The following is a 16,530-nucleotide window of genomic DNA, read 5'->3' as shown; positions in this document are numbered from 1 at the left end:
TATTTTGAAAAAACAAAACAATTGTTCAAGAGTGAAGCCAGACTCCCAAAAGAGGGAGACGTTTTTTATGAAATAAGGAAGTTTCACACATCTGTATCAAATATGTACACAACATAAAAGCACTGTTTGAAGGAGGGAAATGTTTATTTAGGGGTTAATTATTTTCAGTACTTGTATATGTGTATAAGTGTATACACACATACACATGAGTTTGAAGCATTAAATAATGATTATATCTTTTTTTAGTTTTAGTCCATATTAGGCTTTTTTTATTTAGATTATAGTGCAATGGTTGTACTTCTAGTAATGAATACCATTATGGACAGCAATATCTTCTACACACATTTATGATTAGTCCATATTAGGCTTTTTTTATTTAGATTATAGTGCAATGGTTGTACTTCTCGTACATTATTGCATAGTAGTTATGAATAGACCCCCAGTGGCTCAGCAGTAAGTCTGAAGGCTTACAACACTAAAAACTGGGTCTCGGTATCTATGTTGAGCACAGCACAGATAGTACATTTTGTAGCTTTTTGCTTAGCAACAAACAAAACGTTATGAGTCAGAGGTTAATCTGTGTGAAAAAGTAAAACTTAAAAATAAAGATAATTGAAATCACTAACTAGATAATTTGAGTGATCTAGTTTAGCTAGTTTTATTAGTATCTTCCCTTTCTACATTTTTCATATTTGAAGTAAATTGAGTTTTTGCCATTTAAAAGATTTGATGGTAAAATATTAAAAGATTACATTTTCTGATTTTTAAATTTTGATTTTCCTTCTTTTCTAGTCTTAACTGCAATTTTAAGCTGCTTGTAATGCTGATTCAACCATGGAAGTATTAGAGACCAATGTTGAACCCTATTCTGATGAGGAATCAGATAGTGTAAATGCTGAACCATTTCCTGATGAGGAACAGAATTTTTTGTCAAATGTCAAGTTACTGAGAAATGAAACCATAAAAACTTCATGTAACTGTAAGTACAACTTTTTTATAATTTAATTTTTTTCTTTAGATTTAGATTTTGCATTAATAAGCAAAAATTCCTTTGTTCACTATTGATTTGGAATTTATTTTATAAGAACAAAGTTGCTTACTCTTCTGGTCCACAGATAACTAACAGTAATAGTAGAATGTTCTTAGTCAGTTGTTGTTTAATCTAGTGATTTCTCAAACCAAAATCTAGTGAGACATCTATATATAGTATTCATTATATTATTTGTACATAACCATACTTATTCCATAAGGGGCAATTTGGTGTGATTAGCCTTGTAACCATAAAGTAACTGTCATAGTTTCCATACTGTAACTTTTGAAAAAAGTTATTTATTGACCAACACAAATTTGTAAAGGTAACATAATATAGCATCTGCAAGTTACAATGAGATTGTACAGACTGACACTACATTCAGCTTCTGCTTTAGCTATCACAGACAGCAATAGGAGATGTGACTGCTACTGAGCCAACTTTGGCAGTCTCTCAATGATATTTCTTGTAGGAGGATTCATATCCAAAATTTCTTTCATCTTCCAGAGCAATGTTGGCTTGAGTCCCTATCACTTGGCCTGATGGTCAGGGTCCTTGACTCTCAATCTGTGGGTTGAGATCGAAATTTCTCACTAAACACACTCGTCCTTTGATCTGTTGATAGACTAGAGGGAAGGCAGCTCGTCAACATCACCCACTGGAAACTCCTGCGCTAATTTTTATCAATACAACGATATTTGAACACTTTTGATCAAATCAACCTAGTCACAACTGTCTGTGGCACTTAACAAGCCTTTCGAGCTATCATTTTTCTAGTTCAGTTGCCAGTAATTTACACTTCTAATTTTGCTCCAGTAGACATAACTTTCTGTGTCGTTTGGCACTTTCAACAAACTTCTGATGACAACTGACTTTGAACAGCAAATCCAGAAATGACCATTAACAATGATACTGCTGGTAAATAATTAATCTTTACAATCTATGTTACTGTCCACTTTCTTACAGACTAAGCTTTATATATAAAGTAGATATCTGCCTGTTTTGTGTCACAAAATGTTATAACGAACTGGCTGAACTAAGGTTCACCCCTTCAAAGATCAAGTTGTACCCTATCCATTTTAATATTTTTTTTACAACTTTATACTTAGAATGGTATATTGAATCGACTCTAAAAGGTATTGGGCTAATTTTTAGTTTTAAGCTATGTAGGTAGCTAACTTTGATCAGAAGTTAATGATGAACATCAACTTGGGCCACATAAAAATCTAACGGTAACAATAAATGCTAATCTTCTTATATGTTATTACTTTTTGTTTTAGTAAATCTTCACCAGTGGACAAGTTGTTCTCACCATGATTGCAAAGTCTGGAACCACTGCTGAAATAAAATTAGAAATTATTGTCTAAATTAAGAGTTTCAAAGCATATATCCCTGTATCACTGATACTGTGAGAATGTTCAAACATGGTAGAATGCACACTTAAATTAATACTTGAGAGTGAGATTTTTCACTTATCAGTACCATTTTACTTGATATTTGGGCTAGTTTATTCAAGAAGATCTCACTATCTATTACTTTTATCTTAATTCTTCAATGAATGTGATAACCATGCATTAGCCAAAAGGTTGCCTTTCATTAAAAGTTTGGAGAAGCCTTTCTTCTTGCACAATAAGTTTGAGAAATACCAATCTCATGGTAGTCAGACTAGATACAAACTTGTAAATGTAGTCAAAAATCTCAAAACAAAGAAAGTGGTCATTCTAGATACTAGTTGCAAAGCATTTCCTTCCATACGAAGATTACAAGTATCCATATCTCCAATGAGATGCATCTTTAAAGTCAAATGAGAGGAATTATTTGGGAGATTTCATTAGGGCTGCTCAAGGGCTATCTGTGCTAGCCATCCCTAACTTGGAAAAAAATACCTCATGAAGACATTATAATCTATCATCTGGCAATTCTGCTCATCTCAAATTCGAACAGAAAAACATGCATCTAGTTATGCTTAGAGTGTAAATCTCTGTAAGGTGATCTGTTGAATCATTTACACCATCTTAATAATGATATTAGGATAAAAGTATGGAATCAGATTACACAAGACATTTGACCCTACTTGTAACAAAATGCTAAAGGTGATGTAATGGTAAGAGAGATGTACTAATGATGTGGAAATGGTTATTTCATTCTTCTAAAGAAATGAAAACCATCCTGTTTGCATCAGAATGTTATCACTGTTAAAGCTTATCTCCATAATGCTTTATGTCAACACTGATGAAAAAATATTTTTCAAGATCATTTGAACCAATCCAAAGCTCTAATGTTCTCCATCATTGTTTCCAACAGCTTCTCATTTGCTTCAGTCATATTTTTGAACCAGTGCAATTGCTGGACCCCAATCTGATTGAGCAAGGTTAGAATAGATGTGAATTTTTCATATGATATTATTTTTCATTTCTGACAACTATGAGAGAATTTCTATTCATAATGTTTGGCGAATGGGCTAATCTCCAACATGTTCAGGTGTCTAGAAGGAGTTTATCCACAGTGACCCAAGCTATTATTGTGGTGAAAGGTAGTTCTCCTTGATAATAGGTGAAGGTTTTGGTAAAGTGATCATTCATTGTAAGACATGCCTTGGTTTAATGCATCTAATCTGTAATTGTGGGTAGCTCTGTGAGCAAGCTTACACGTTTGTCTTTACATACAGAGAATGTTTTTCTATATAAAACAAAACAACTGATTCAGTTAGTTTTAGTCCATCATATCTCAACTGTTTCATTCAAATGTGTTTAAGTAGCCATACAAAATGTTTATCATATCAATAACAAAACTATATTTTCCATGAAAATCTTAAGGTTGTTTAGTTCTACATGAACAAATACACAAGTTCATGCAATTTTAAGTGCACACATATTAGGTTTATGTTTTTACTCAATAATATTGGCTTGTGATGTAAATCCTGTGTCTAGATGGTGAGAGTTATTCCACATGATAGATTGAAGCCCAGCTACATGTTTCAGAGAGTACTGTATATAAGACGTTTTGCATATTTGACAAATTGGCACAATTAATAATAAGCTTGTCATATAAGAAAGTTCAAACTTTCCACCAGTGATCTCAAGTGACTCTAGGTATTCTTCTTACAAGGTAGGTGAGGTTCTATTAGAGATCTGGTCAATAATCTGGGTTCAAGAACAGCTAGAGACAAATTGGCTGAAGTCGGTTTCTTTTGGTTTTGTTGCCTGTGGACAAAAGGTAGTTAATGGATTTGCTGATGCATTTCAGTCTAATGATTGCTCATCTATATATATATATTGTTAATGTTATCAAGAAACAGAAATATGTTCAGTAGTACAGGTGATTGTTTGCAATAGGCATGTGAGCACCAATAGAAGTGCCACATTTGTTGTAGTTGAAAGTGAAACTTTATCAACACTTGTTTAACTCAACACATTAAGCTTAATCATAATTGTATTCATCATGACCTGCTCTATTTCATATATAAAAAATTATCAATTGTAGTTATTTTTTTCAACTTTGAGTAATTTAGTCTAATATGTAATAAAAGTACCAAACACTGCCTCTCATATAATGCATGTCTTGTTTTGGTGGTTATATAATGAAATGATTAGACATCTGAGGCTGATTACAAGTAGATAAATATATTTATGCTTTACAATATGCCCTCCAGTGGCACAGTGGTATGTCTGCAGACTTATGCTGCTGGAAACCGGGTTTCAATACTATACTCTTTGTATAGCTTTATGCTTAACTATAAACAAACAGACTTTACTACAGTGAAATTGATAAAACGTAAAACTGACTTAGAAATTTTAATAACATAATCAATGCATACCAAACGTACATGACAGAAACAATAGAAACAGTATATAAGCATCATAAATATTTAGATGTTAATTGGAACCATTATCATGATAATAGGTATAGGTTTATTATTTCAAATAAAATAAAATTTTAAATATGATTTTGCGATTCTGTAAAGATAAAAAAATTTAAGTTTTTTATATCTTAGTTGACTTGTTCATCACAATCTATCACATTTTTATAGAAACACATTAATGTATGCTTTTGATAGCCTTTGACACCATTATAATATATAGATCTTTCATAGTACATGAAAGTATAGTAATGTTTTCACATTGACATGTTAACAGTGGCAAGTGTATGCATGCCAAATCTAGCATATTTTTAGCAACAATGTCAGAAACAGCATTTCCAATATGACATCTTACTTTCACTTAACAAAAGCTTTCTCAACTTGTATTGCCCTCTATTGGCACAACTCTTTGCTCACCACTAGCCTTGTTACTCCCACTTATTACTGCATATTAAGGTGCAAATAATCATGCAGCAACCCTCCACCAATAGGAGTGTGACATTACCCCTATTGTAACTAGCACCCTCTCTAATCATGCACGTGTTAATCACTTCTCAATTGGCAATCCCACTGATTATACATGTTCACTCATGGTTTAAATAATCTATCCAGTGCTACAATCATGATTGTCCTAACAAGGTTTTCAGTGATCTGTTAGTTTTGATATGGACAGCTCCTCCCCTCTCCGAATATGCCTTTGGTAGATTTGTTATTCAAGTATGTTATGTTCTGTACTTATCTCCTGTTTCCTGTGTTACATCCCTTCCCTTCTAGAATGTTCTTGTCCACACACCTCGTTTGTCAGGTCAGGGCTCTCTGAGGGTATATCACATGTACTGCTCTCTTTTGTTGTTCCCGAGTCAGTTTGTTTCTTTTGTGAAATCCTCACCTCTCCTGTGACTTTTCCCATCACCCTTTTGGGTTGAAATCGCCAGTTCATTTGCCTGGTGTTTTCTTCACATCAGATCTGTTACCTTATCATGTCCCTGGCTTCACATTTCCATCTTCCTTTGGGAGACATCATCAATGCTGTAACAGTTTATCTGGGGTTTTAAGTACTCTGTTCATTTTCGTTGCAGGTTCCTTAATTGCATATTTGGATCCCACTCTTTGGTGAGTGTTGCCTAACCATGTATACTTAGACTTTTGCTTCATAAATATGTTTGTTCTGGACCATACACTAATGGACTAATATGAGTAAAGCAGATGGGGAGTGCTTGCTTATCTCTGATGATTCGTACAATTCCAGACACCGCCAGGTGTTGGATGATGCACTCCGCTAACGTGATTGCTCTGCTTTTCAATTTAGGGTTTTGAGGTCACCCACTGCATTGTCTCAGGTGCTGTGATCCTATGGACTCTCTAACACATTATTTTCTTCCTCCTTCTGTTGGAGTATGGGAGTCCTTGCCACTTACCAGTTTCTAGCTGCTGGGGTGTTGTACCATGAAGGCCTGTCCTCCTGAGTGTGCACAATACCACTCAGTTTGAAAGTAGGATGGTGGCATTCTGTGGGTGTCAATGGCGTGATGCCCTTCCTACCACAGACCTGATGTACAATTCCAGCTGCCACCAGGTGTTGGTTGTAGTACTCAACCATATATATATATATATAAATAGAAAAATAACAAAAATGCAGTTTGCCTCTCCGGATGTCGGTTTTGGGGGTTGGTGTTGGTCCAGCCACATAAGTCCTCACATTTGTTTAGCTGGTACCTTCCTCCTACTGCAGACTGGATGATAAATTCACAACAACCATCAGGTTTTGGATTGGAGATGCAACCTCAAAATTGTGGTCCTTCTTCCTACTGTTCCCCAAATATTGGTTCCAGGTGGATCTGTTGTTGGTTGTAACTGGACGATGACACATGACTTCTCATTTCCAACCTGTCTTCCCCACTTCCAATGTGAATTGGTTTGGTCAGTTATGACCAATCTTCTGTGACTTTTCCTGTCACCCTTCTGGGTTGAATTTGCCAGTTCATTCACCTGGTGTTTTCTTCCCTTTCTCCTGATGATTGTTGCCATTTCATGTCTATTGACATGATTATGCACTCCATCTCTGAGGGTATATGACATGTACTGCTCCCTTCTGTTGTTCCTGAGTCAGTTTGTTTCTTCTGTGAAATTCTCACCTCTCCTGTGACTTTTCCCATCACCCCTCTGGGTTGAATTCACCTGGCCCATTGTATAGCTTTATGCTTAACTACAAACAAACAAACATTTCCTGTGCTGCTTTTAAATTGTGCAGCATGTTCTTTTTTTTTTGATACTTCAGCTTAAGCTTGAATAGTGTACATTTTAAAACTTCTCGTTTTCATTTGAATGGTGAACTGAACCAACTTTATTCTTTGTTACTTCACTCTTATTGTCTGAGATCGTGGATTTTGGTTCATAAATCATGTCTTCACTATTTTGAAACGTATGTGTATGTTTAAGATAAAGATTTCATAAAAGGAATGTAATAATACCAGGCATAGTTAGAACATAGCACACAAAGCTAAGACTGCTAAAATGTGCATCTTTTCAATGAAAAGGTTGAGTAGAGAGAGAGAGAAGAGAAAAACATTTATATTTTGTCAAAACTGAAAGAAAAAATTAGATTTAAAAGATAATTTTGAATTTTATGTTATTTCTAAGGGTTTTGAAGTTGTGATTGGAGAGAAATTTTGGATGTTGAACAGTTTAGAGTGTATGCTCTGTGTTTGTTTCATATTATGTATTTAATACCTTGTGATATATAAGAAATAAATTGGAATATAAAGACATGAAAATTGCACCATATACAGTTTTACTTCTGCATTCAACTCACCATCTGAATACTAGTTCATACCAAAGTGTTTAAAAAACAAGTAAGTTATATGAAGTAGGTACACAATTATCCAATTTTCTTTTTGTAAGTGTGAGGTAGGCATGAATATCTCAGCTGCATAGGGCACTGACTTACCTAACGCTGACATTGTTGAATTAATTAGTAAAAAACATTGATTAATTGATGATAGGCCATAGTGATGTGGTAATCTGTCAACTTGCTAATCAGCAGATTTCAACTTAAAACGGCTCATAGCAACATTTTGTTTTATAATTTTGATGGTCATATTCAAGCTTCTTACAGAGAAAAATTTTTTTTTTACTTCTAGCATCAGGAGAGGCTGCTTCTCTTGGGGAAGGATCTCCACATTCAGTATTTGATTTTAAAGTAGCAAAAGAGGAGCAAAATGAAAACCATGATGAAGTAACAGGAATGACTGAGGTAATTTATAGAAAAGAATGTTTTCTAATTCTGATGTTACTTCTGTGAACTTTTGAGTGAAAGTAAAAGTGATTATATTATATATCCACAACTACATCTGCTATATCCATTGCTGACAAGGCCATTTGCCTAGTACCAGGACTCGTCAGGCCAGCTGGGATATGACAGACATAGTAGTGGTCTAGGTGGTATTTATATCATGAAAATTTCATGAACAATGATTGTCTAAGATGAATTTACTGTGTTTTATCTTAAGGCACTGTAATATTTTTAACTGAATTTTTCTGGACTTCTTTGCATGGTATCCATTGAGGGCTGAAAATGTTTGTTATCACAGCTTGAAGAAAGTCAGTGTAATAAACAGTAAACCTGAAAATATATTTTTAGCTATTTCAGTTTCAGTTTGAAAATGAATGTAATTTCATGGCAGTTGTGGGAAATACTTATTATGTAGGGTTTCTAGGCAGCATTCTTTACCTAATATACTCTTAAAATTTATTTTTGTAAAGACATGCTATTAAAATTAATGAAAAGAGTATTAGTATATTTTCTTCCATGTGGTTTTGAAAATGGTATTTGAAAGCTCAAACAATGTAATGTATTAACTTTTTATTACCAGCTTTTTATTATTGTGATCATTTATGTAAATCACAGCTGGTAATCAGTTTCATAATTTTGTCTCAGGAACTGCATTTGTCAAACTCAGTTGGAGCTTCTGAGATTCTCAGTCCAGGAAAAACATTCTCATTCTTCCCTTGCCACTTTTAATTGAAAATGTTGTTGAGAGAGCTAATTATTATAAAAATTAGAAGAAAGTTGCTTTTCTTTCTTTAAACAAAACTGTAAATCTGGTTTATGTCAGTCTTGTTTTCTTCAAAAGGGGGGAAAAAATATCTCCATAAGCCTATGATAACTTGAGAAAAACAAGAACAAGCTCAACATGAAGCCTCTAGAAAAATAGCTGGGATATATATAGTCTGAAAAAAGCTGAAATGTAGATTTTTGATGACATGCACATATTTACCTACACTGTAATGATTTGCAAAATTTAATTGCTATTGTAATTTTCAATTGTTTCTTTTTAAGTATGTTTTATATTGAAAATTTATTTTAATTTCTTATTTTTGTCTATTCAAGTCTTGTCTGTTTGAAAATTTCAGATAATGTAGCTTTTGTAAGAAATCTTTCAAATTTATTTCCATTTAAAAATATTTTAAGTTTTTAAATGTTTACATTATTGTGTGTTCATTAATGTGTAGGTGAATGAAAATCTCCAAAGTAAGTGAAAATATTTTATGTCAAGTTTATATTTAAATTTGTATTTGTATTCTAAATTTTCATCTTATTTTGAGACTGAAGTGTTATTAATAGTATTAGTAGTTACTTTACCAATTGACAACATTGCCAGATGCATTATGTAAATACAGAACCCTTTCAAAACTACATGTGTTTTTCATCATAGGTAGTTTTATGCTTAGCTAAAACCCGTCTATCTGAGGAAACTTTACGGATATTAATCTACACCAGAAATTCCAGTTATGGTTTTACATTTAGTAATGTGATAAGATTTGTTTGTTTACTTTTGTGTTGACATAATTTTTTGTTTTTTTACTGATTATCTGAATGTGATCTTTTTATTTCAGAATATGTTTGTCCATGTGAGAACCGAGCAGCCTGATGACTTACAACCAGTTGATGTTATTTCTAAGTTCACTGAAAGTGATGATGACATGGCTTGTGTAAATGATGACGTTATGAATGTGAAAAAAGAAAATGAATTTCAAGAAGGGTTCCAACTTGATTCTGGGTTAGAAGGTACATCTGGTAAGTACAGTTATCTTCTCATGAAGTGTTTTTCATTTTAGTGATCTCCTACTGTTTACAGAAATTCAACTGCATGATACAGTATTAACTACTATAGCAGGATCCTCAAACTACATATTGAGGGAAAGTGTACCTTATTTAAATATTCTTTTGCATATAGAATTATCATTGAGACAGTACTGGTGGAAGGTACCCTCATTATTTTAAGTTCTATGTAATGGAAATATCCTGTACAGTAGTGATTATCATTAATGTAAATTTTTCATCAAAATGTATCTTGAGTTAGCAATTGTTAGGATTATAAAAAACATACAAGATATATTTGAAAGAATCACATCAGTGAAATTTAAACAGTTATGAAAGTTCTACAGCAGTGAAAATTTTACTGTTAAAGTAAAGACTAGAGAGAGAAAAAGGTGGGAAGTATATAGCAATTGAAATTATACAGTTGAATTAAAGACACTACAAAGAACTCTGGAAGGTCCACACCACTTAAATTGGACTGTTGAAGCAACAACAATTAAGAGAAGAATAAAAGGTCTTCAGAAGTGAGTGTTCTTGTGTTAAGTGGCTCAGACTGTGAACCTAAGGATTCAGGGTTTGTGTCCTGTTGCTTCAGAAGCACACTTTTCTCTTTATGGCCAAGAATGCACTATAAGAGTGATTGTCGGATCCCATTATTTGTTGCGATAACATTAGTTCAAGTGTTGGCTGTAGGCGCTGCCTTCCCTTTAGTCTTGCTTCAAAATTATGCACAGGTAGCCCTTTATGTAGCTTTGCACAAAAAATTTGAAACAAACCACAGCAGTGAAAATTATGTGATTGAAGTATAGACCATAGAAGAGAGAATGAAAGCTCCACAACAGTTAGAACTATACATTTGAATAAAGTTTTGGAAGGGACTTTGGAAGGTCCATATCACTGAAAATTGTACATTTGAAGTAAAAATCAAAGAAGAAAGAAAGAATGGGAAGGGCCACAATATTGAAAATTGTAGAGTTGAAGTAAAGACCATAGATAAGAGAATGGAAGGGCCACAGCATTAGTTGAAGAACAATGGGACAATTTCTTATTAATGTTAAGTGGTTTACAATAGAGATAAAACTTTCAAAAATGTGAAGTATTAAAAAATACAGTAGTGGAAATAAAAATTAAAACTATACACAAAAATCAGTATAAAGCATATGCCAACCACCCCATGAACAATGTAGTAGAACAACTATGTTGTTATGTCACTCTGTGACTGGTTGATGTATAACCAATCAGAGAATGACACATCAGCTTACTGACTATATAGACACAACCATCAATACCATTTTCCCAGTATGGACAAAAGTAAGAAACCTTGTAATCCGAATGCTTTGATGAAAAAAAGTATCTTTCAAAAGTGTTCAGGTTATAGGGTTTCTTATTTTTGTCTTTAATTTGACTTTTTTGATCTTATTTGTTTTCCTCACATCAAGCACTTCCCCAGTATGTGTGTTAAAGAAGCTTTGGCATTCAGGAAGGAAATATTTCATGATGAGCATGTAACAACTACCATTTTGTATGGTGAGAGTTATTTCACATGATAGACTTAAGCCAAACTACATGTTTCAGTGAGTACTGTATTCAAGATGTTTTGCATATTTGAGAATTTGGCACTATTAATAACAACCCCGTCGTGTAAGAATACTCAAACTTGTATTAAAAGGTTCTAGTAGAGATCAGGTCAGTAATCTGGGTTCAAGTACAACTACCCAAGAATAGTTAGAAACAAACTGACTCAAGTCAGTCTTTTTGAATATTTAACTACATGAAAATCTTTGGTGTGTAGAGGTAGCCAACAAAAAAAATGAAATCGATTGTGGAAATGTGTGCCAATAAGCTCAAATTTGAGTTGTTCATCAGTAATCAATAGCAGTGTATTCCAAAAATGAAATAAAACAGTTTCAAAGAAACATGGAAGAGAATCAATGCAACATGGGGGTAGCACCTCCTCAAACGGTGTTGGAAACATAGTAAATCTTTATGACAAACAAAACAAAGAGCAAGATTCTAATACACTATAGCATTCAGTTAGAAACACACCTAATTAGCCAGTGGTTTGTGCTTCAGCAGGATATTTTTTTAAAAATAATCTTAAAGATATAATTGATATGGTACAAATGTAGCAGGAAAGGATCTTAAAGATCTAACCAATATGGTACAAATGTAGCAGGAAAGGATCTTAAAGATCTAACCAATATGGTACAAATGTAGCAGGAAAGGATCTTAAGGGTCTGACCAATATGGTACAAATATAGCAGGAAAGGATCTTAAAGATATAACCAGTATGGTACAAATATAGCAGGAAAGGATCTTAAAGATCTAACCAATATGGTACAAATATAGCAGGAAAGGATCTTAAAGATCTAACCAATATGGTACAAATATAGCAGGAAAGGATCTTAAAGATACAACCGATATGGTACAAATATAGCAGGAAAGGATCTTAAAGATCTAACCAATATGGTACAAATATAGCAGGAAAGGATCTTAAAGATCTAACCAATATGGTACAAATATAGCAGGAAAGGATCTTAAAGACACAACCGATATGGTACAAATATAGCAGGAAAGGATCTTAAAGATCTAACCAATATGGTACAAATGTAGCAGGAAAGGATCTTAAAGATCTAACCAATATGGTACAAATGTAGCAGGAAAGGATCTTAAAGATATAACCAATATGGTACGAATATAGCAGGAAAGGATCTAAAAGATCTAACCAATATGGTACAAATGTAGCAGGAAAGGATCTTAAAGATATAACCAATATGGTACAAATATAGCAGGAAAGGATCTTAAAGATCTAACCAATATGGTACAAATGTAGCAGGAAAGGATCTTAAAGATATAACCAATATGGTACAAATATAGCAGGAAAGGATAGTGTTACTGTTTTTCATTTAGCCTTACTTTACTATGAATCATACTAGTTACAATTGTATGCAATTTGTTTACATTTTGGAACTCCTGCTTTGACCTGACCAGAGTTCAGATCTAAACATCATTGAGGAAATTTAGAACTAAATAGGTAGAGGAGATCAACAGGCAACCAAGTGAGCTTTAGAAATATTGACATGCTACAGTACATTTGAAGGAAATATGTACTTTCATCAACGTATTCTGTGACAGAATGTTGACCAGATGTCCTGCTCTAAAGGAAGTAAAAGTCTTACCAACTACTAATGTATTCTGCTGTGTATTTATATGCTCTAACTATGGTTCAGCGTGTTGTAGACCTAATTAAGTTTCTGTGTTTATATGAAACAGATCTTTCTCCTGTAATACAGTATGTTTCACCAGTGTTTCCATATTTATTTCCTTTACTGTATACATACTTTTTGTGCTTAGACTTTTACCATATGTTTAATGACTTTGGTTGAAACTACCTGTGTTTAGATAAAAATAAATAGAATAAGCACTGTGAGGAGTTTCTAATGACGTGAATTAGATGTAGATTAATTCTAGAATTGATTCAATAACATACACAAGCCAGTGGTTGTAGCTCCAATTTTCACTTCTCTAATAATTTTCCTTTATATGTGAAAAGGTTTCCAGACTACTTAAAATTCAGTAAAAAAATCTAAATAAAATTAGTTGTGTGATATGTTCATATTTTTGTTCACAGGATTTTAAGTTTTAACAGTTTGCTAAAGGGCTAATACCAACACCAAAAGTATGGCAGCAGTTGCAATAGAAGGGGAATGCAAAAATTGGGAAGGGACAATTTCTCCCTATGATCAGTCATTTGTTACTTTTGAAAAAATTGATCTAGTTTATATATCAGTAAGTTTATTTATTTAGTAGATGACTCCCAAATAGTTCCATCCATGCTGTGGTCAGTTTGAAAATGGTAGTCGTAAGTTCTGTAGAGCTTTGCTGTTAATTTACTAATGAACTGTTGACTAGTTGTGTAATCGTTTCAGATTGATAGTCTGTATGACTAACAAAAATTTTCTGACTTCTTCAATCCTTATTGATGTATAAATATTCATCTCTGTTTGCTGGAATTCAATAATGAGCATAAACCAGTGCATACATTTACACCAATCACAATTGTCAACAAAATCCTGATTGTTCCAACTTAGTAATGTGGTAAACTACTGTATAAAGAATGTGTACAGAAATTCTTGTAATAGTCTCATCCAATACAATGTAACAATCGTGTTTATGGTTAATATCTAAAACAAATTAAGCTTTGTGTAACATACAAGACTGGCTTGAGATCACAGGAAAAATTATAGAGACTGAGAAACTTTATTTTTCAAATCCCCATACAAATACTTTTTTGTGCTTAGACTATTAGCATATGTTTAATGCAATATTGTGCATATATTATATTTCTCAGTTAAAATGTTGTGTTTTTATATTTTAAGTCTGAGTTATTGCTTCACATAAAATACTTAGACTACAAGTTTTAGTTTATATGTATATATTACAAAAAAGTTGTCAATTAAAGGTACATCCAGAATATGTTACTTGTTTACATCCACTAACATTTGTTATTCAAGTTCTGTATCAAGTTTGATAACACACTTTTTCACCATTATGGTTTCATGGCATTTTTATGCACATTTCATTGGTTTCCATTTAGAACTGTTTATGTGTTCAAAATCATTTTGTTTACAACATTGCTGAAACTTTGCCCCGTGATAGAATCTTGCAGCATGTGTAGCTAAATTTATAAGTATAGTACAAACAAACGTGTTTTAGAATTATGGGACATAAAAGCAGCTGTTGCTGTACATAAAATCTATGTTATGTTTTAATACAATAGGAAAGAACCTAGTGATTTCAAATTACACAGATGACTTGTACAACACCAAAAAACTGCAACAAGTACAGAAATAAGATCAGTAGTACATTTACTTTTATTGTTATATTACATTTTCATATTAAGTGAACTCTTCCTACTGTTTTTTTTTAGAAAACTGAAGATATATTTCCAATTTCAATCTCTATAACACAAACAGCCATTCACACTTGCGTAATACCTGATGGATTATTAAATTTCAGAGCAATCAATGATGTTTTTCATGTTACCTTGTCTTGCTGTGCATTGTAATAGTTATATTTATATGTAATTTTTTTCAGGTATTTAAATACATTGCTCAAAAAGAATAAAGGATAATTGAAATTTATAATCTTATTAAAGTTTTGGCATGACAAAACTACAGTTATAAAATTGTATCAATCACAATCTCCTCTTTAAGTTCATTGTTATGAAAATTGGGCTTCTGATGATCAATTTTAATTCAAGAGTCAAATTATTGGTTATTCATCCTGTAAGTTATAGGCATCCTATACAATCTTATCTCAGTTACCATTCATGCTCATCACAAAGTTCAAAATACTTCATGTTGCTCATGAACAAATATTAGACTTCAGAGAAGATATCTTGTTATTTAACTCATGGAGAGCTAATGGGCAAATGGAGGCCAGACATCACCCAAAGCATCAGTTTGGACACATAGACAAAGCTGGTCATCATTTGTGACACATGGACTGCATCCATACATTACAAGCTCCTAGAGTGAATCAGATGTTGACAACTGCAACTGAACAGATGGTTTGAAACAGACCTCACAGTTCCAACTTCTGTATCAGCTGCATGAGGAATTGTATTTTATTCATAACAAGATGCAAATGAGCTTCTCTGTATGGAACCAAAAACTGATCCAGTGGACCAACAGTATGTGAAGCAGTAGTCTATTTTCATATAAATCATACTTCATCTTGCAACAAGTTTATACTCACTTGTACTGAAACTGGAACTAGATTCAGCATCATTTTTAAACAGGAATATGACTCTTGTGGCTGTGGTGGAAGTTTGATGTGAGCTGGAAAAAGCAATGGTGAATGTACCAGTTTTAAATGTTGCAAAAAGGTAACATCAACACATTGCTGTGAGACAGTTCCATGTTGAAATAGAAACCATAATGGCAGTTTAAGCCAGTATAGAAAAGTTGAAAAAAATAAAAAAGTTTTTGGATTGTCCGGAACTTCATGCTTTGTTTCAAATACTTGTCATCTTTTTAAAAAAAGATTTGTTTGTGAATATGGTAATTTCAATCATAATGTGATTTCTTAATTTACAAAAAAAAAAGGAGCCTGAAATGTGCCAATGCATTGGTTGCAACAACTAAGCCTGTTTTTCATCAAGTTTGGTTCTCTACAAGTTTTTAATTTACTTGTAAATTATTTATTATTTTAAGTTACCTATTTAAGAAGCATTCTAGGAAATTTATCTAATAAAGACTAGAAATTTAGTCAAATTTTATCTATTTTGTTATCTTGATTTTAAAAAATTACAATCACTAGGGTCTATAGTAAAGGCTGCAGGAGACAAGGTGGGTTTATGTGTTTTTGAAAATAAATACTATAAAGCCATTCTGTATGCCCACACACAGACTCAAGTAAATTAAAAAAAAAGATTTTGGTGTGTCTAGGACGACCATCTCAGAGTGAAAAAAAATCCACATACGAGGCCTGTGAGAAAAGTATCCGACCATTGGCCCGGGAATAAAAACTGGCATA

At 33.0% G+C, this 16,530-nt stretch overlaps 1 protein-coding gene across 1 annotated transcript in view; it reads left to right on the top strand.

The window, feature by feature from the left end:
• Positions 1-793: 793 nt before the first annotated feature.
• LOC106471025 (oocyte zinc finger protein XlCOF6-like) overlaps positions 794-16,530 on the top strand; it is a 53,207-nt gene continuing 37,470 nt past the window's right edge. Inside the window, exons 1-3 of the mRNA XM_022399647.1 lie at positions 794-979; positions 8,030-8,142; positions 9,786-9,966. Coding sequence (XP_022255355.1) covers positions 835-979; positions 8,030-8,142; positions 9,786-9,966 — 439 coding nt within the window. The 5' untranslated portion in view covers positions 794-834. The remainder of the gene's footprint in view (positions 980-8,029; positions 8,143-9,785; positions 9,967-16,530) is intronic.

This window comes from Limulus polyphemus, unplaced genomic scaffold (assembly GCF_000517525.1).
Source record: "Limulus polyphemus unplaced genomic scaffold, Limulus_polyphemus-2.1.2 Scaffold4356, whole genome shotgun sequence".
NCBI lineage: Eukaryota > Metazoa > Arthropoda > Merostomata > Xiphosura > Limulidae > Limulus > Limulus polyphemus.
This window is presented reverse-complemented; position numbering and strand designations above follow the sequence as displayed.